This window comes from Leuciscus leuciscus (assembly GCF_965113295.1).
Source record: "Leuciscus leuciscus genome assembly, chromosome: 19".
Classification (NCBI taxonomy): domain Eukaryota; kingdom Metazoa; phylum Chordata; class Actinopteri; order Cypriniformes; family Leuciscidae; genus Leuciscus; species Leuciscus leuciscus.
This window is the reverse complement of record NC_138743.1, coordinates 2,300,834-2,318,731: the sequence shown is the minus strand read 5'-3', so window position 1 is coordinate 2,318,731 and position 17,898 is coordinate 2,300,834. Positions and strand designations below refer to the sequence as shown.

General features: G+C 36.0%; 1 protein-coding gene and 1 long non-coding RNA gene across 2 annotated transcripts in view; one reads left to right on the top strand and one right to left on the bottom strand.

Moving 5' to 3' along the window:
- LOC309482147 overlaps positions 1-16,752 on the bottom strand; it is a 56,840-nt gene extending 40,088 nt beyond the window's left edge. Inside the window, exons 1-2 of the long non-coding RNA XR_014200232.1 lie at positions 16,723-16,752; positions 9,286-9,361 (exon numbers count right to left, since the gene is read on the bottom strand). This is a non-coding gene — a long non-coding RNA (uncharacterized lncRNA). The remainder of the gene's footprint in view (positions 1-9,285; positions 9,362-16,722) is intronic.
- A 57-nt stretch (positions 16,753-16,809) lies between these two features.
- fig4a (FIG4 phosphoinositide 5-phosphatase a) overlaps positions 16,810-17,898 on the top strand; it is a 95,892-nt gene continuing 94,803 nt past the window's right edge. The window contains exons 1-2 of the mRNA XM_082147160.1: positions 16,810-16,931; positions 17,703-17,816. Coding sequence (XP_082003286.1) covers positions 17,754-17,816 — 63 coding nt within the window. The 5' untranslated portion in view covers positions 16,810-16,931; positions 17,703-17,753. The remainder of the gene's footprint in view (positions 16,932-17,702; positions 17,817-17,898) is intronic.

The following is a 17,898-nucleotide window of genomic DNA, read 5'->3' as shown; positions in this document are numbered from 1 at the left end:
GTTCTGTACCGATGCAGTGTGACTGGTTCTGTACCGATGCAGTGTGACTGGTTCTGTACTGATGCAGTGACTGGTTCTGTACCGATGCAGTGTGACTGGTTCTGTACCGATGCAGTGACTGGTTCTGTACCGATGCAGTGTGACTGGTTCTGTACTGATGCAGTGACTGGTTCTGTACTGATGCAGTGACTGGTTCTGTACCGATGCAGTGTGACTGGTTCTGTACTGATGCAGTGTGACTGGTTCTGTACTGATGCAGTGACTGGTTCTGTACTGATGCAGTGTGACTGGTTCTGTACCGATGCAGTGACTGGTTCTGTACCGATGCAGTGTGACTGGTTCTGTACCGATGCAGTGTGACTGGTTCTGTACCGATGCAGTGTGACTGGTTCTGTACCGATGCAGTGTGACTGGTTCTGTACCGATGCAGTGACTGGTTCTGTACTGATGCAGTGTGACTGGTTCTGTACCGATGCAGTGACTGGTTCTGTACCGATGCAGTGACTGGTTCTGTACTGATGCAGTGTGACTGGTTCTGTACTGATGCAGTGACTGGTTCTGTACTGATGCAGTGTGACTGGTTCTGTACCGATGCAGTGTGACTGGCCAGTACAAACAAAAGAAGCACAATGACCACGTTTCAAATTCAAATTATTTTTGTAATTATAAAGAAACTTAGTGATTAACATTAGTTTTAAATCACTTAAAGTGTATAAAGTATATAAAATAGTGCTGGGCAACGAGTAATCGCATCCAAAATAAAAGCTTGTGTTTACGTAGTATGTGTGTGTGTACTGTTGTGTGCTGTGTATAATTATTTTGTATATATAAATACACACATATGCAAGTATATATTTAAGAAATATTTGCATGTACAGTATATACTGTATATATTTATACATCATTTGTATAATATATATACACATGCATATGTGTGCATTTATATATACAAAAGAATTATACACAGTACACACACATATGTAAACACAAACTTTTTTTGAATGCCATTAATCACGATTAATCGTTGCCCAGCACTGATATTAATAAAACAAAAAACAAAAATATATAAAAAACCATAACTTGCACTTGCATCAGTGTGTCAGTGTGTACGGTCTCCTGTACGCATGCGAGTGTTGAGAACAGCAGGCGGTGTACAGCAAGAGCGCAGTAAAGACAGGGAGCGTCTCGTCGTGTTGCTGTGAGTTCAGGCTCTATCAGCGCTTTACTGTGTTATCATGGTGTTGTGCTGACTGAAGGACACATCTGACCTCACACAGATAACACACACACACACACACACACACACACACACACACACACAACCCTTTCTCTTCATCAAACACAGCCTGGCATCTAGAGGGAAAAACATCTGGGGTTACACTTTATTTTAAGGTGTCACTGTTACAGTGTAATTATATATTTAAATACTGAGTAATATTAAGCAATTAATACTTACTATAGGGTTAGGGTAGGATTAGGGTTTGGTTGAGGGTTAGTTGCATGTAATTATGCATAATTTACTGTTATTACTACGGTAAGTACATGTAACAAGGACACTGTAAAATAGTGTTACTAAATATCACTAAATTTGATGGTTGAGTTTGAAAATCTCAATAAAAACTGTAGGTTTTTTCACAAAATAAATTGTGTATTTATACCAGCTAACAAAAATATATTCTAAGAACGTTTCACTAATATTCCCATTTGGTTATTAAATTCCATTTCGGAATGTTCATTTAAAAAAAAAAGAAAGAAAAAAACATTCAGTTTTATCAAACATTAATGGAATCTTACTAAGTAACATTTAAATAAGTAACATTTAAAAAGTGTTAGACGAAGGTGTAACCGACACACTCCATGAGTGAGGAATAAATAACATTACTGAAGACTAGACGACGTTCCCTGTTAACTTCTCGAAAGTACAGAAACAGTCAAACATTTTGGTTTTAAGGACAAAAAGCTGTATTCAAAAAGTATCATTTAACTTAAAATCTTCAAAGGAGTGGAATAATACATTCAAATACTCAACGTCAAAGAGCTTTACCAAAACATACGTTTATAAATAAATATGCCTTTCACAAAATCAGTACTTTTCATTCACTGTAAATAAGTAACGGACGCAGCAGAAAACATGCGTTTTCCTCTGGCCATAAATCTAACCATGAAATCAGCATTAGGCATTGAAAGGCTGGTTGATTATGATTTCACTTTTCTAACTGTAGTTAGTGTGTAATGTTGCTGTTTGAGCATAAACAACATCTGCAAAGTTACAACACTCAACTTTTTAAGGACTACAACAAACGGCTGGTAGAGACTACACCACATTCCTCCCGGGTTAGTGACATCACCAACCCTAACATTTACATAAACCCCGCCCCCTGAACACGAATTATAGATTATCAAGACAGAATATGCTAATCAATGACTAGAAGATAACTACACATAAGCTACATAAATTCATCAACTAACCATTCAGAAATGTCCTGTTGCTTCTACATGTTGTCACTTCTTCTTGAGTCTCTCCATCATTGTCTGACTCCGGTTTGAACATAAAAGGCTAAAAGTTTTTGACATGTTCAGTGCATGTGTGTGTGAGGTAAAAGGACACAAGCTCTTGAAGCTCCGCCCCCTGTGCCGGGAGCAGCAGCTCATTTGCATTTAAAGGAACACACACAAAACGGTGCATAAGCCTCAAAAAGTGACAATTTTAACATGCTACAGTATATAAAAATATCTGTGGGGTATTTTGAGCTAAAACTACACACACACACACACACACACACTCTGGGGACATCAGAGACTTATTTTACTTTACATCTTGTGAAAAGGCATTATACACACCCCTTTCAGTAATGTCATGCATGTGAGAACTGAACATTAGTTGTAACCCTGGCTCAGAGGAAGATACAGGAATCGTGTCTATGTGGCAGCTTTTCTGGTGATAAATGGGATAATATAATACAAGACATGATTAACGAAAGCACGCAACACATCATTTTTGGTGAGACAAGCAAGCTAGAACAAAACAGCCAGAAATTTCGGAATCAACACCCAAAATTACACAGTAAAAAACGTTGGGTTATTCATTGGGTTATTTTTAACCCAACATTTTTAAGTGCGTAGTAAGAAACAAGTAACGGAATCCATTCAGGAATTATGATAAAAACCCATTTCAAATGAAATTCGAATCCAAATTAAATCTTTAGTCATTAATAATGTTTCCATGAGGTGTCTCTTGATCTGTCTTTCGTTTTAAGTGGTCAGTGGGGGTTTCGGGGTCTCTGACCTCTGACCCCTGAGGCGTCTCTGTCAGTCGGACCACCAGAGAAGAACGCCACCCTAAACCCGAGACACACGACTATCTCCTGGTGTCCTCCTCTTTCACACGGCCATGAGGAAAAGCCAAGTCAGCTTTATTTATAAAGCGCTTTATACAACACAGATCGTTTCAAAGCAGCTTTACAGAGATAAGAGGACAATAACGCAACAAAGTTTGTTTCTAGAAGAAAATAGCATCACAGTCCAGCTTAAGTAAGTTCAGTGATGGTTCATTTTTGTTGTAAAAAAAGTTATTAATTTAGTTAATTTACAGTAGATATATATCCGCCTTGGAGAAAAGCGTGATGTCATCATCCAGCTCAGTTCAGTTCTCATATAATGGTGTCACTGCAGGAGATCAATAATATTGTTGAATATTAAATTAAATGAAAACATGGATGGAATCACAGAATCCAGTCATAAAAATGTTATTTATATTATAACGTGGAATATTTCAGTATTAAATGTATGTTTTTTCATGCATTATTCAGTTTTTTTATTGCAAATGTGAACAGATTAGGGCTGAACGATTAATCGCAATAAAACCGCACGCGATTTGGCAAAGGCTGTGGTTATCTTGTGCGCAGCTTGTCAGGAGTGCGGCTGATCGGTAGTAAATACTGCCTCATCTGAACACCAGAGGGCGCTCTCACGCAAACACGATAAATATGCCCCGCCGCAGAAGTACAATAACGGCGCATCATTCCAGGAAATCCCTATCGCTGTAGCTGAAGAAACAGAAGATTGAAACGCTTTGATTAAACATGACTAATAAACACACGACTGCCTTATTCTGTGTAAGAAGCTCATCATCTCACGGAAGAAGGAGCTCAGCTGTCCTTATGAAGTGAGTTTGGAGTAAATGCATGTTATTAAATGTTGTCTGTTGTTGGACGAGGTTCATAAATGCTTCTCATGTTTTGTAAAGATGTTTGACGATTTTTCAAATGCACGTTATAAGTGACGTTCAGAGTGAGACGCGTTTACTGAGCCGTACATAGGGTTGCCAACTTTCTGAAATGGAAATAAGGATTCAGATCCACGGTGACATGCCCCCATGGAAGAAATGATCATTTTGCCAACAATGAACCATGGATTTGTTTAGTTTATAATACGTTTTATTTTTAACTTAAACAAATACAACATATAGCCTAACATTCAAAACTCATCGGCTTAGACTGCATTTGAAGAAAAATAAACACAACAGTTTTCTGTAGCCTAGTGCGAACTTATTCAATAGAATTAGACTTCTAGAATGTTCTTTCCAGTGCAAAAAATTATATTTTTAATTTAATTAGACAACATTTTAAGGAAGTGTAGTGCAAATATATGTATATAATTATACTTCCATTATATTTAACTTTCTTTCCAGTGCAAAACAATAATGCATAAAAAAACAGCTAATAGAGAAAATCTAAAATATTGCACTCAAATACTGCATTCAAGCAATACAACACCTGTATGCACATGGAAAATCTCACAGAAATAAATAAACCTCCAGACTAAGATTTTTTCCATGTGTACTTTTTTGATTTCTTTACAATGTCAGGCTAAACCTCTACTATCTATTTTAATATAATCACTTTCTTATCAACTATATTTGAGTTTAAAAAATCCACATGATTAACGTTACATAGCCTACCATATCAGCCTCTGGAGACGTCTGACGGACAACAAGGAACCTTGACATCGCTCCCTCCTGTGCCCGGACAATCGGCCTTGTATTCATTGTCCCTCACGCATTCCAGCCACGGGTAGTCATTTTCCCATTCAATACTATATGTTTTTTGTGCTCTTTTCTTTTTCGCCGGCTGCTCGGAGCGAGGCAGTCATTTTTACATTTCCCGCTGTTGTCACTTGTCGTCATCGTTGCTACGATACGTGACTCACAATGACTGAAACGACCAATTAAAAGGGCATTCTCTGATGATGTTCCAAGATGTTAAATTAGAAATTAGTATCTACCGCACCGTCGTTTTTTTTCTTATCATAGCCTACTAATGTCTTCGTTCATAGTCTGACATATATTAGAAGCTATGTGTCTGTCATGGATTTGCACTGAATTGATTCTCAAAAATACGGAACAAAGTGTGTTCCGTATCAGTTCAATACGGAACAAGACTTTTATGTGTCAAATACGGAACGATTCCGTATTATACGGAACGGTTGGCAACCCTAGCCGTACGTCACTGACAAGCTGCGCATAACAAATAATCGCAGCCTTTGCGATTTTAAAATAGCGATAAGCCATCTCGGTTTAAGTGCGATTACATGGAAAGTGCGATTAATCGTTCAGCCCTAGAACAGTTTGTAATGAAACTTAAAAACATGTTGTCTATGAAAGCCTGTAGACTGATGTTTATGTGGAGGAATCGGGACGTTCAGTGACACTGAAACTAATGATTATACAATGTTCAGGATAACACCGAAAGAGGCGTTCTGTGCCGTAACGTCAGTGTGTCGTGCGAAGAAAAGGGATTCATTCAAACTATAGTCTCACACAGCCAGATCTATATAGTATTTTGTTATTGAGAGGAAAGCGTGTAGATCATATTTACATATTCATCTAAACGTCGCTCTCAGCAGTAGATGGCGTCGGGAAGTTTGTTAACAGTAAATTACTGCAAAAGTACTTCCAACTTCTTTGTACTTCCAAGGAAAGCCTGAAAAAGACCTTCGCTGTGAGAACATCAGGGTCTTGAATCACGTTCAGTCTCCTGTATGTTAGCAATAAGTGCTACTGCAGTTCACCTAACGGCCACCGGTGTCCCACTGTGGTGAAAATCCAGCTTTTAATGTAGTTTATGTGTCTATGTGGTGTTTTTAATCTGCTTTAAGACAAAGCATGTGTAAGTTCATAAGTCGACAGCATTGCTGAGTATTTTCTCCTTAAAACTGCAGTGAACCAAAGACAGTCTCAAACACACGCTTTGAAATCGCTGGTGTTTCTGACGTCACAAACTACCTTGTAACCAATCAGATCAACGTGTGATCGTCAACCAGTGGATCTCTGAGCTGAGTGAGTGGAGGCGGGGCTCATTTGCATGTTCATAGAACCACACATACTAAATGAGGCAAGGGTGTCGTGTTACATTCAAGATATTTTAAGGCATGAAGATTTATATTTCGATGAAAAACTTTAAATATGTGATTTTGGTGATCAGAGATGAGTTTTAAAGCTACACTGTGAAGGATTTTCTCCCATCTAGCGGTGAAATTGTTTATGACTACCAACTGAATATTACTTTCTAGCCCCTCCCATTCCGAGGGCGTTTTAACTCTTACGGTGGACGTATTATTTTACATCTGCCGTTGTGGTGAACAAATGAGTCCTACTGAAGAGATGATCCGAGCTTAGGACCCAAGCAATCCGATTGGTTCAAAGCAGGTTTTATGGGTAATCGCTTTAGTGCCTGGTTACTAATCATACAAAATAACTTCATTATAGAAGACATTTGTACTACGTTATACAGAGTCATTCATGTATTTTAACTGATACGTTTCATATACTAGTATTTAACCGAAGCTATAGATTGTGAAATTAAACATTTCTCGTTGTTGGTGTGTTTTTTAGTTAGCTTAGATAGTAGCATAGCATACAGCTAACGTTATCCGATGATCGTGCTAGCTGAGCTTTACCGGAGCTTATACTGCCCTGACTCTGCCTTACCGTATTCACAGCAATTCGTAATGCAATTATAATTATGTCATTATTTTTTATCGTAATAATCAGCACAATATGTTACAAGTACACTTTTTTAAATTAAAAGAACCATAAAATAATGTTTATTTGTGTATATTACTATTTTTCTTATTTACAGTTTAGACAGCTCACGTTAGCTACAAGTTATCGCAAGAACAGATTTAGATCAGGCATACTACTGGCATACTAATGGGGTCCTAAGCTCGGACTCATCTCTTCAATAGGACTCATTTGTTCACCACACCGGCAGTCGTGAGTAATCTCCCCCTCTCATTCGTCACGGTGCCACTGAGTGTAAAAACGCGAAAGGCGAAGCTTGAATTTCCAGGTATGTCCCTCTTTGGCTACTGTATTTTCAAGATGGAGGCGCAACATGGCTGCCGCTGTTCGAGCGACCCGCTCGTATGTATTCTGGTAGATTCTACGCTTACGAGTTGGTAGAAGTAATTACACATTAATGCGCACAATTTTGAAAGAACAAAGTGTTTTTTGCTAAGAATCAACTTAAAAAATTACACAGTGTAGCTTTAAGGGATAAAATTATTGACTACAGGGGGACTTTAAACTTTAGTAAATTGATGTTAAATTGTATAAGTTTCATGATTCGATTAATAATTAGACTTGCATTTTGATTAGTACAATTTAATTTAACCATTAAAATGGAATCCAGACAGATATTGGGAAAACTAGGGCCCAATTTGTCCCGAAATCTGCTTACAACCCAAGTTTAGGACTGAGTGTGTTTTTGAAAGCTCTTCCTATCGCTGTAAACGGTGTGATATCTCATGATGAACGCATCTCTCCGTCACGTACCCCTCATGGAGCCGCAGGTGTTTGTGTTTCGTGTTCTTGAGATTATCTGTGATTCTAGTCAAAGCTGAGCCTTCGCTGACGCTCACGTACAAGTTTTATCGAACCCGTCTCAAGGTGACGAGCTAAAACACTCGTATCTCACGCAGAGATGCACTTCCCGATCTCAGAAACACGGGTCATTCCCTGGAAGACAGCAATATGAACTTCTCATCAAAATCTTACAAGATCTGAGCCGCTTTTGTGATTGAAATATTTCATGTAATGGGTTTTTACAACATTAATGTACAGAGAAATGCAGACTAAAGATGCTCAGGTCAAAGGCCAGACTTACCCAAAAAGTGCTTAACACTAATTAAAACACTCTAAGTAAAACTAATTAGCTTTTTAATTTTTTTTTTTTAATGCAACCTGTCGCTCACTACATTTATTTTATTGCGCTATATTCTGAATGCAAGGCAACTATTGACTCAATTTGGTCTGTTTTTGTGCTCCTATAAAGATTTGGTAACACTTTACAATACGGTTCATTAGTTATTAACATGAACTACAATGAGCAATACATTTATTACAGTATTTATTAATTTATGTAAAAAATCCAGCTGTTCATTGTTTGTTCATGTTAGTTCACAGTGCATTAACTAATGTGAACAAACACAACCTTTGATTTTAATAGTGTATTAGAAAATGTTTAAATTAATATTCATTCAATAATATATTCATTCTTAGTTCATGTTAACTAGCGCTGCACGATATTGAAGAAAAATGCGATATTCAATATTCAATATGCGATAATGCTTAAAGTGTGTAAAATACACCTGAATTATCTTTAAAATATCTTTAAAATGATATAACCTACATACGCGTTTCACATTCTTTTTGTGACGAGAAAACATCCCTAAACTTCTGCCAGTGAACATCAGTGTTTTACTGTAGTATCAGAAGTGTTATTCTAACATCAGTGTAAACCTCAGGGTTCAGGGGTTCAGGTTATCCTACATTAGGGTTATTAAACAACACAAACTCAATAATCAAATGTAAAAATAAAACAATGCTTAGTTTTCACTGTATGAATTAAATATATCCTGATTCTTATTAAAGCTACAAAAGTTTTTCAGCCGAGAGCAGCGAGTGATTTTCTCTTTTGTCTTTTGTTCATATTGCATATTATATGTATGTGTAATATTTAACAGTGTTGTGCAATAAAACCATATGATTACTTGCTTTTGATAATTTAAACTAAATATTATTGCATCATTGTTATTATATATGTATTTAGGTCATTTTAAAAGCTATTGTTTGCTTAGGTCTATTTTTATTACCACAAAAATGTCCCGATTGCTCGAATAATCTTCAAAATAATTGACCGATTACCGAAATAATCGTTAGTGACAGCCCTACAAATGACGGACTCAATCGCTCTGCTTGATTATAATCAGTGAAGGTGTTCTTACTGAGTCTCTGAGCGAGAGCGCTCGGTGTCGTGTCGGACGTGTCTCCCAGCACCAGAGTGGACAGAGGTGTGGAATCCTGGGAAAAAAGAGCAAATACATGATATGAGCCGCAGAAAACACTTCTATGATGGAGATACTTCCACATGTGAACCACATCAAAAATACACCCTTATAAAAGAAACGGCCTAAATATACAGTACAGGTCAAAAGTTTGGACACATTACTATTTTTAATGTTTTTGAAAGAAGTTTCTTCTGCTCATCAAGCCTGCATTTATTTGATCAAAAATACAGATTTTTTTTTTTATATATATATTGTGATATATTATTACAATTTAAAATAATTGGTTTTCAATTTATTATACTTTAAATTATCAAAGCTGAATTTTCAGGATCATTACTCCAGTCTATCACATGATCCTTTAGAAATCATTCTAATATGATGATTCATTATCAAAGTTGGAAACAGTTCTGCTGCTTAATATTTTTTCATAACCTGTGATACTTTTTTAGGATACTTTGATGCATAAAAAAAAAATAAAAAAAAAAATAAACAAATGTTTTAAAAATATAAATCTTCTGTAACAACAATATACACTACTGGTCAGTCATTTTTTTCTTTCTTTTTATTCAGCAAGGATGTGTTAAATTGATAAAAAGTGATAGTAAAGAAGATTTATATTATTAGAAAATATTTTTTTATTTTGAATAAATGCAGTTCTTTTTAACCTTTTATTCATCAAATATATTAAGCAGCAGAACTGTGTCCAACACTCATAATAAATCAGAATATTAGAATGATTTCTAAAGGATCATGTGATAGACTGGAGTAATGATCCTGAAAATTCAGCTTTGCATCACAGAAATAAATGATAATTTAAAGTATAATAAATTGAAAACCAATTATTTTAAATTGTAATAATATTTCACAATATATGTATTTTTGATCATATAAATGCAGGCTTGATGAGCAGAAGAAACCTCTTTCAAAAACATTAAAAATAGTAATGTGTCCAAACTTTTGGCCTGTACTGTATACTGATTCTTATTAAAGCTACAAAAGTTATTCAGCCAAGAGCAGTGAGTGATTTTCTCTTTGTCTCTTTGGTAAATATTGCAAACCATTGCGATATGCATATCACGATATATACATTTGCGATATTTCGATAATTCCTATATCATGTGCAGGCCATAAGGTAGTGAACTAATGAACCTTATTGTAAAGTGTTAGCAATAGAATTTTACGAGAAACACATAGAGACTCAAAGTTGAGATGTCAATAACCAGAACAAATTATGAGTAATAATCCTTTCCTCTGCTGACAGAAACACATCTTTGATTTGAGGCCACACTGTCGGATCTGGAGTCCATCTAACGGGACAAACTCTTCCAGGATGTTTCAGGATGACCACATGTGTTTGTTTAGCGACTATAGGATTCGGAAGAAAAGTATAAGGCGAGGAAATGGAAACACAAAGAGAGAGAGAACGTGTGACTTTAGAAGGGGCCGTATAGCGAAGGTGCAGACGGGGTTTTGGAGGACCGACGTTTCCCAGAAGCCTCTCTGGGCTGCCAACACAAACCCTGTCTGACTGGAGGAGGGACACGCCGGCGCCACAGCGATTGCGAAGACAACTAATCTCTCTCTCAGTGATAATGCTGTCAAAATAACAGAAAGGATACAGCAGAGAGGAACTGGTTAAACCATGTGACCCTGGACCACAAAACCAGTCACAAGCGTACATTATTTAAAAATTGAGATTTATACATAATCTGAAAGCTGAGTAAATGAGCTTTCCATTAATGTATGTTTTTTTTTTTAGGATATTACAAAATTGTAGAAAACAAGAAATTGTTAATAGAATTGGATGAGATACAACTATTAGAAAATCTGGAATCTGAGGCAAAAAAATCTAAACATTGAGAAAATCTCCTTTAAAGTTGTTCATTAATGTTGGCGATTGTGCAGCATTCACTCTGCCTCACCGTATATATTTACGGTAGGAAATGTACTAAATATCTTCATGGAACGTGATCTTAATATCCTCATGATTTTTGGCATAAAAGAAAAATCGATAATTGTTGGCTATTGCCACAGATATACCCGTGCGACTCGAGACTGGGTTTGGGATCCAGGGTCACATGTTAGATGACATTCCTTTCTATTTCTCGGTTTCATTTACTGTATTCTGATGGTCCACTTTAGGCATTCTCACTACTAACTATAATGCGAAGTACATGTCCACTAAGTCCCGGGTCAGTAGAATATAGAGGTGTAACGACCGATTCCCTCGTGTCACGATTCCAGAAATATCACGATACTGAACTCACGATACTCTACTATTGCGATACTTCAGGACATGATAAAAGGTAAACAGAAAATACACTGTTGATTAAAATGAATAATCTTGGACTTGGTGTTGAAACCCAAAGCTCAGGACAATAGAGACTCCAGAACAACAATATTCATGATTCTGAAGCTGAAAATACTGAATTATTTTATATGAATATGCTTTTACTGTTTCACTGAAGATATACCACTTTTTACTGGTAACAGACATTTGGCATTATCAGGACACACAGATATTCCCCCATTGCATTATATTCAACATTATATAGGCTAGTTTGATGGAGTACTGACACTAAAACTCTGAAAAAGTGAATTTTTCTCTCACAGTAATTTTAATTTTGGGTGAATTATACACAATATTGTTGCATTTTTGTATTGCTATATTTTTGTGACACAATATATTGTTACACCCCTATTCCTTTCTATTCCTCGGTTTCATTTTTGGGTTACACTGTATTTTAAATGATTTTCCACTTTAAGCATTTTAACTATAATGCAAAAATGTCCACTAACTCTCAGAGACTGTTAGCTTCGGGTTAGCAGAATAAGTCTCTGTGCACGAGTGTGTGTAAAGTACAATAATTTAGTTATGTAGTCTATTGCCCAATAATATCTTGTTTCATTTTATTTTAATACTGACAGTGGCACATTATTTATTTGTTTATTTTAATTTCCTTTTATTTATTTATTTTCACTGATATGTGAGTGTATGCCAACAGAGTTATTTTAAATGGAAAGAAATCAAGAGAGAAATATAAGTTCTGCTTATATAAGCATCAAGATAAAGTGTTAGCAGATATTAAGCAGACGGTCTATTAATACTCTAATGACCGGTAGTGGACATGATGTCGTTGTTGATGTACTTCAGTATCTGTACACAACACAAACTTAAATGAGCAGAACTTATATCTCTGTCTTGATTTCTTTCCATTTAAAATAACTCTGTTGGCATTCACTCACATATAAGTGAAAATAAATAAAATGTGTAAAAGGAAATAAAAATAAATAAATAACAGTCAGTATTCAAATAAAATAAAATTCAACAAGATATTATTGGGCATTAAGACTACTTTATTCTATAGGTAATAATAGTACAATAGACTACAAAATAGACTTTACACACAAAAAGAAAGCTCTGATTATCGATGTATGAACACACAGCGACATCTACAGGACCCGGAGAGAACTACATCTCCACGGTCACTCCTACAGGTTACATGTATAACCTTATGAAAATAAACCATGGTTTCACTAAAAAAAAAGACAATGTTAACTACAAAATAACCATTTGTTTAGATACAAAAACTATAGTTTAACTATTTGTGGTTATACAAATGGTAGGCTACTCAATAAGTTTAACCCTCCCCCTAAAAAAAGGTTTTTACTAAAGTAAAACCATGGTTAACTTTCGTAATGGTGTTCAGTATAGAGACCGATAACGAAAACAATAAAGTCAAGGGGAAAAAAACATGAGTAAAAAAATGTTTAACGGAAACCATGGGGTCTGAAAAAAAAGAAAACTATAAAAAAATGTTTTCAACTTTTAATAAATTGTAGCCTAAAGTTTAAAAAAGTTTATTAGAATTTCACTATTCTAATGTGGGCTAAAATCACTGTAAACTAAAGGAATATCGAAAATCACCACAACTATGACACAAACTTTCAGAACGATTTTTCCTCTCTGATAAACGATAAAAAGATAAATCCACTGAATAAAGCGCAAAGATTAAAACCGATAAGAATAGCGGTGTCCACAAACTAGACTTGTAGTCAAGACCGCCTAAACCGAGACACTACCAAGACCAGAGGGTATCGAGACATCACTACCACAAACGACAGAGAAACGATATCCTTAGAATAAATTCCAGATCATTTTTTTTTTCCCATCTGGACGATAAAAATATTGACCCAATCCTAATCCACCGACTTTAAAGCTTACAAAACTGAAGCGCGGGCTTTTTAAACAGGAAGTTACCCCGACAGCAACATTGTGTCGGCCCAGATCCGGCTCACATCTGGGCCGTGTGGAATCCACATGTACCAGATGTGGGCCGGATCTGGGCCGACACTATGTTGCTCTCTGGGGTATGGCGTTATTTTTATGTCAAAAGTTATGAGCGTGTAAGACATGCTCACGAGCACATTATGTTATTTCACACGCGTAAAAATGAACCTTCAGCTGGCATGATAAAAGTACTCGCGCACAAATTCAACAACCGAGAGGTGTACAGGTAGCTGCAAGCGAGCGCCTGGCATACTCTCATAGGTTAACTCTGCTTGTACAGTGGAATCCTGCTCGCGCGCAGCGGGCTTCTGCTCGCGGAGTGCTGTTTTGCTCGCGCAGTGGATTTCTGCTCGCTCGAGTCTACATGACTTTTGACAATTTGGGGGCGGAAACCAAGGAGGGCACTGACCCTCTTATGATTGGTCACTTTCATCATGGAAAATCTTGGGAAATCCTAACCCCGCCCACCTTCTGACGCAGCGCGCGTCACTCAGCTCGCTCTGCTACTCCAGCTATCTCTGTGTATATTTTAGACAACGAAATATGTGATAAAACACCATACTAACTATTTTCGTTTTCATTTAAAGAAATCTTAAACATGATAGCCACACAAATGTGGTTCAGGCAACGCGTATTGATTATATTCACTGCACATAACGTTTGCCTATTTATAAAAAAACAAAATATAAAACACAAACCTGCCTCTTTTCGTTTTAAATATAATATAAAACCATTAAACATTTTAATATGGTCCAGGCAATATGTGCATTTGTACCAAACAACAGATTTTGCAGTAAACAACAATTTTTTACATACAATTATTACAATTTAAAATGACAAAACTCAACCCAGTCTCTTTTTGTTAAATTTCAGTTTTTATCAATAATAGCCATAATATTTTTTTAAAAGCGCTGACTTTGTATGTTTGACTGAATTGTTTGCTTTATTTGTATAGCTTCTTATAAAAGGTATAAGAAGCTATACAAATAAAGCAAACAATTCAGTCAAACATACAAAGTCAGCGTTCTAATCTAACCATACAACGGTAAAGATAAATAGCTTATATGTATAGCTTTATTTGTATAGCTTCTTATAGAGCCCTGCACGGGCCTCAAAATAGGCCCGAGCCCGGCCCTATTTTTTTTTTTTACAGCGGCAGCCTGCCCTATTTGCAGCAATTAAAATATGTCCGTTTTGTTCGTTATGCTTCTTTTCTTTTCATTTCTTTATTAAGTTAATTTAGACAAATGTTTGGAGCATTAAAAAAAATAAAATAAATGACGACCAAGCAAGCCGAGCCAACAGCGAGTAAAACATGTTTGATCAATTTAGCCTCTCAAATCAACGCTAATACTTTACTTGGCTACAATAAAATCCATAGATATAAAACACTTCAAGCATATCACACAGACAGTTAGTTTAATGTTTATTTATTAAACCACAGTGAGTATTTTTTTTTTTAAATACTGAGGCAGGCTCAGGTTGCTCGCAACAGCGCTCGCAAACGAAATGAGCAATAGCCAATCTAAACAAATTAAATTAAATAAATAAAAAACAAACTTGCAGGTTATCTTACCTAAAAAATGCACCACAGAACATGGCCATTCTTTTTTCCAGTAGTTTCCAACAGTTAAACGGAAATAAAGTCCAATCAAACGAAAAGTTAGAACAGTCTCTTAAGAGCATCGTGGAGAAAAAGAATAGCATCCACAGTGGAAGATTTTAACCCAGTCCTCTCTTCTATCACTCTGCGATTTTTCTCTTAATATTCTCCATTATTTGCACATGAGGTGAATCGTTGGTTGCGCTGACGGGAAACCTTCTGTGTGTGTGTGTGTGTGTGTGTGTGTGTGTGTGCGTGCGTGCGTGCGTGAGACTGTCATCAATCATATGTCAGTGTAATTTTACGATTATGAAAGTTATGAGGTTATTAAATGTCTTTCTATGTTAGTTTTTCTATCGTCGACATCAACTTCTCATATTTTTTTAATTAATGTCTAAAAATATAAAAAGAAGGATAACCCAAAAAAGGCTCGGGCTGAAATGCAGGGCTTTAGCTTCTTATACCTTTTACTTATACTTTTATAATGGCTAATATTGATAAAAACTGAAATTTAACAAAAAGAGACTGGGTTGAGTTTTGTCATTTTAAATTGTAATAATTGTATGTAAAAATTTTTAAAACTGTAATGTTGTTTACTGCAAAATCTGTTGTTTGGTACAAATGCACATATTGCCTGGACCATATTAAAATGTTTAATGGTTTTATATTATATTTAAAACGAAAAGAGGCAGGTTTGTGTTTTATATTTTGTTTTTTTTATAAATAGGCAAACGTTATGTGCAGTGAATATAATCAATACGCGTTGCCTGAACCACATTTGTGTGGCTATCATGTTTAAGATTTCTTTAAATGAAAACGAAAATAGTTAGTATGGTGTTTTATCACATATTTCGTTGTCTAAAATATACACAGAGATAGCTGGAGTAGCAGAGCGAGCTGAGTGACGCGCGCTGCGTCAGAAGGTGGGCGGGGTTAGGATTTCCCAAGATTTTCCATGATGAAAGTGACCAATCATAAGAGGGTCAGTGCCCTCCTTGGTTTCCGCCCCCAAATTGTCAAAAGTCATGTAGACTCGAGCGAGCAGAAATCCACTGCGCGAGCAAAACAGCACTCCGCGAGCAGAAGCCCGCTGCGCGCGAGCAGGATTCCACTGTACAAGCAGAGTTAACCTATGAGAGTATGCCAGGCGCTCGCTTGCAGCTACCTGTACACCTCTCGGTTGTTGAATTTGTGCGCGAGTACTTTTATCATGCCAGCTGAAGGTTCATTTTTACGCGTGTGAAATAACATAATGTGCTCGTGAGCATGTCTTACACGCTCATAACTTTTGACATAAAAATAACGCCATAGTGGTAAGTTTTCGCGGTTACCAAAAGGTCTTCAGAAATGTAAAGTACTTTTACACTTACTATTTCTTTCAGGAAATGAACATCTAACTGTTAGGTCATGTTAACTTATCTATCTAACACTACAACAAAATACAAATCAGCAAAAACAACTGAATGTTTTTCATACTCACAAAATAGACATTCAAACGAGCCCGCGTCTGTCTATGGTTAGTAGTCGCAGGTGTATTTTTTTTTAATCGCTTTCGCGTTCTTGTTATTTGTCCCAGCAGAGATTCCGTCTCAGCTGCACTGCATATGACAGTCACATGACTCAGTGTAGCGTTTTGTTTATGCACAATATTTCTCCAGATATCGACACTCATGCAGGCGTCCTCTGATTGTAAGTATTATTTATTTGGCTCTTGTTATAATTTTGTCATTTAGAAAGCGTCTTATTTTTTAAAACCCAAAGATTAGGCGGTAAACAGCCCTTAAACGCAGTAAACATTTAAACGAGACCTTACTTCTCATGTTCATATTAGTTTATTACTGGATTATCATATTAAATCTATATGTAAAAATGAATTCACTAAGACCCAACCTTTATTTAATTTGTTCATTGAAGTGAAATCGACTTTATTATTATTTTAAAATCGCTATTATTATTTATTTATATCTTTGAGATTTATGAAGAATTACATTGTTAATGAACTTATTATCATTGGAATGACTTTATTTTGGTTTATGAATAATATTATAATCTCGATACAATTGTACATCCTCTTTTTCATTTGTCATTCAAACATGTACAGTTGTGGTTCTGGCAGGATCATTAATCAGTGTAAATTGTTCTTATTTTTTCTTCTGGAAAACATATAGGCCTATTAATATTAAATACGATATTATACTTTTATATTATGTAGCTTCTAAAGAGCAGGCTAAATTAAAAAGTAAGATCTTTAAACTAAACATGGAACGTCTTTTATGTGGAATAACCCGTTCAGGGCAGTACTAAATAAAAATGCAGTATTCATGATTGATTATTGATAAGTTATTTGCAGATTCTGAAGTTGAACTTGTGATCTGTAGCCATTATAGAAAAGGTTCAGAATATAAAGCATGTGCTGGATTCCTCTGATGTGTGTCTCATCTGCATGATTACTGTCTGAAGGGTCACTGATTGGACGGAAGCATCATCATCATCATCATCATCATCATCATCATGCCTCTGACAGCCGCTGTGATTGGAGGAGTTCAGAAACTGGTTCTTTACGAGACCAGAGCTGTAAGTCACGTTTCATTTATTATTATTGAAGGATACATGGATTTGCTTTGGACTTTTAAATACTGTGAACAGCATATAATGT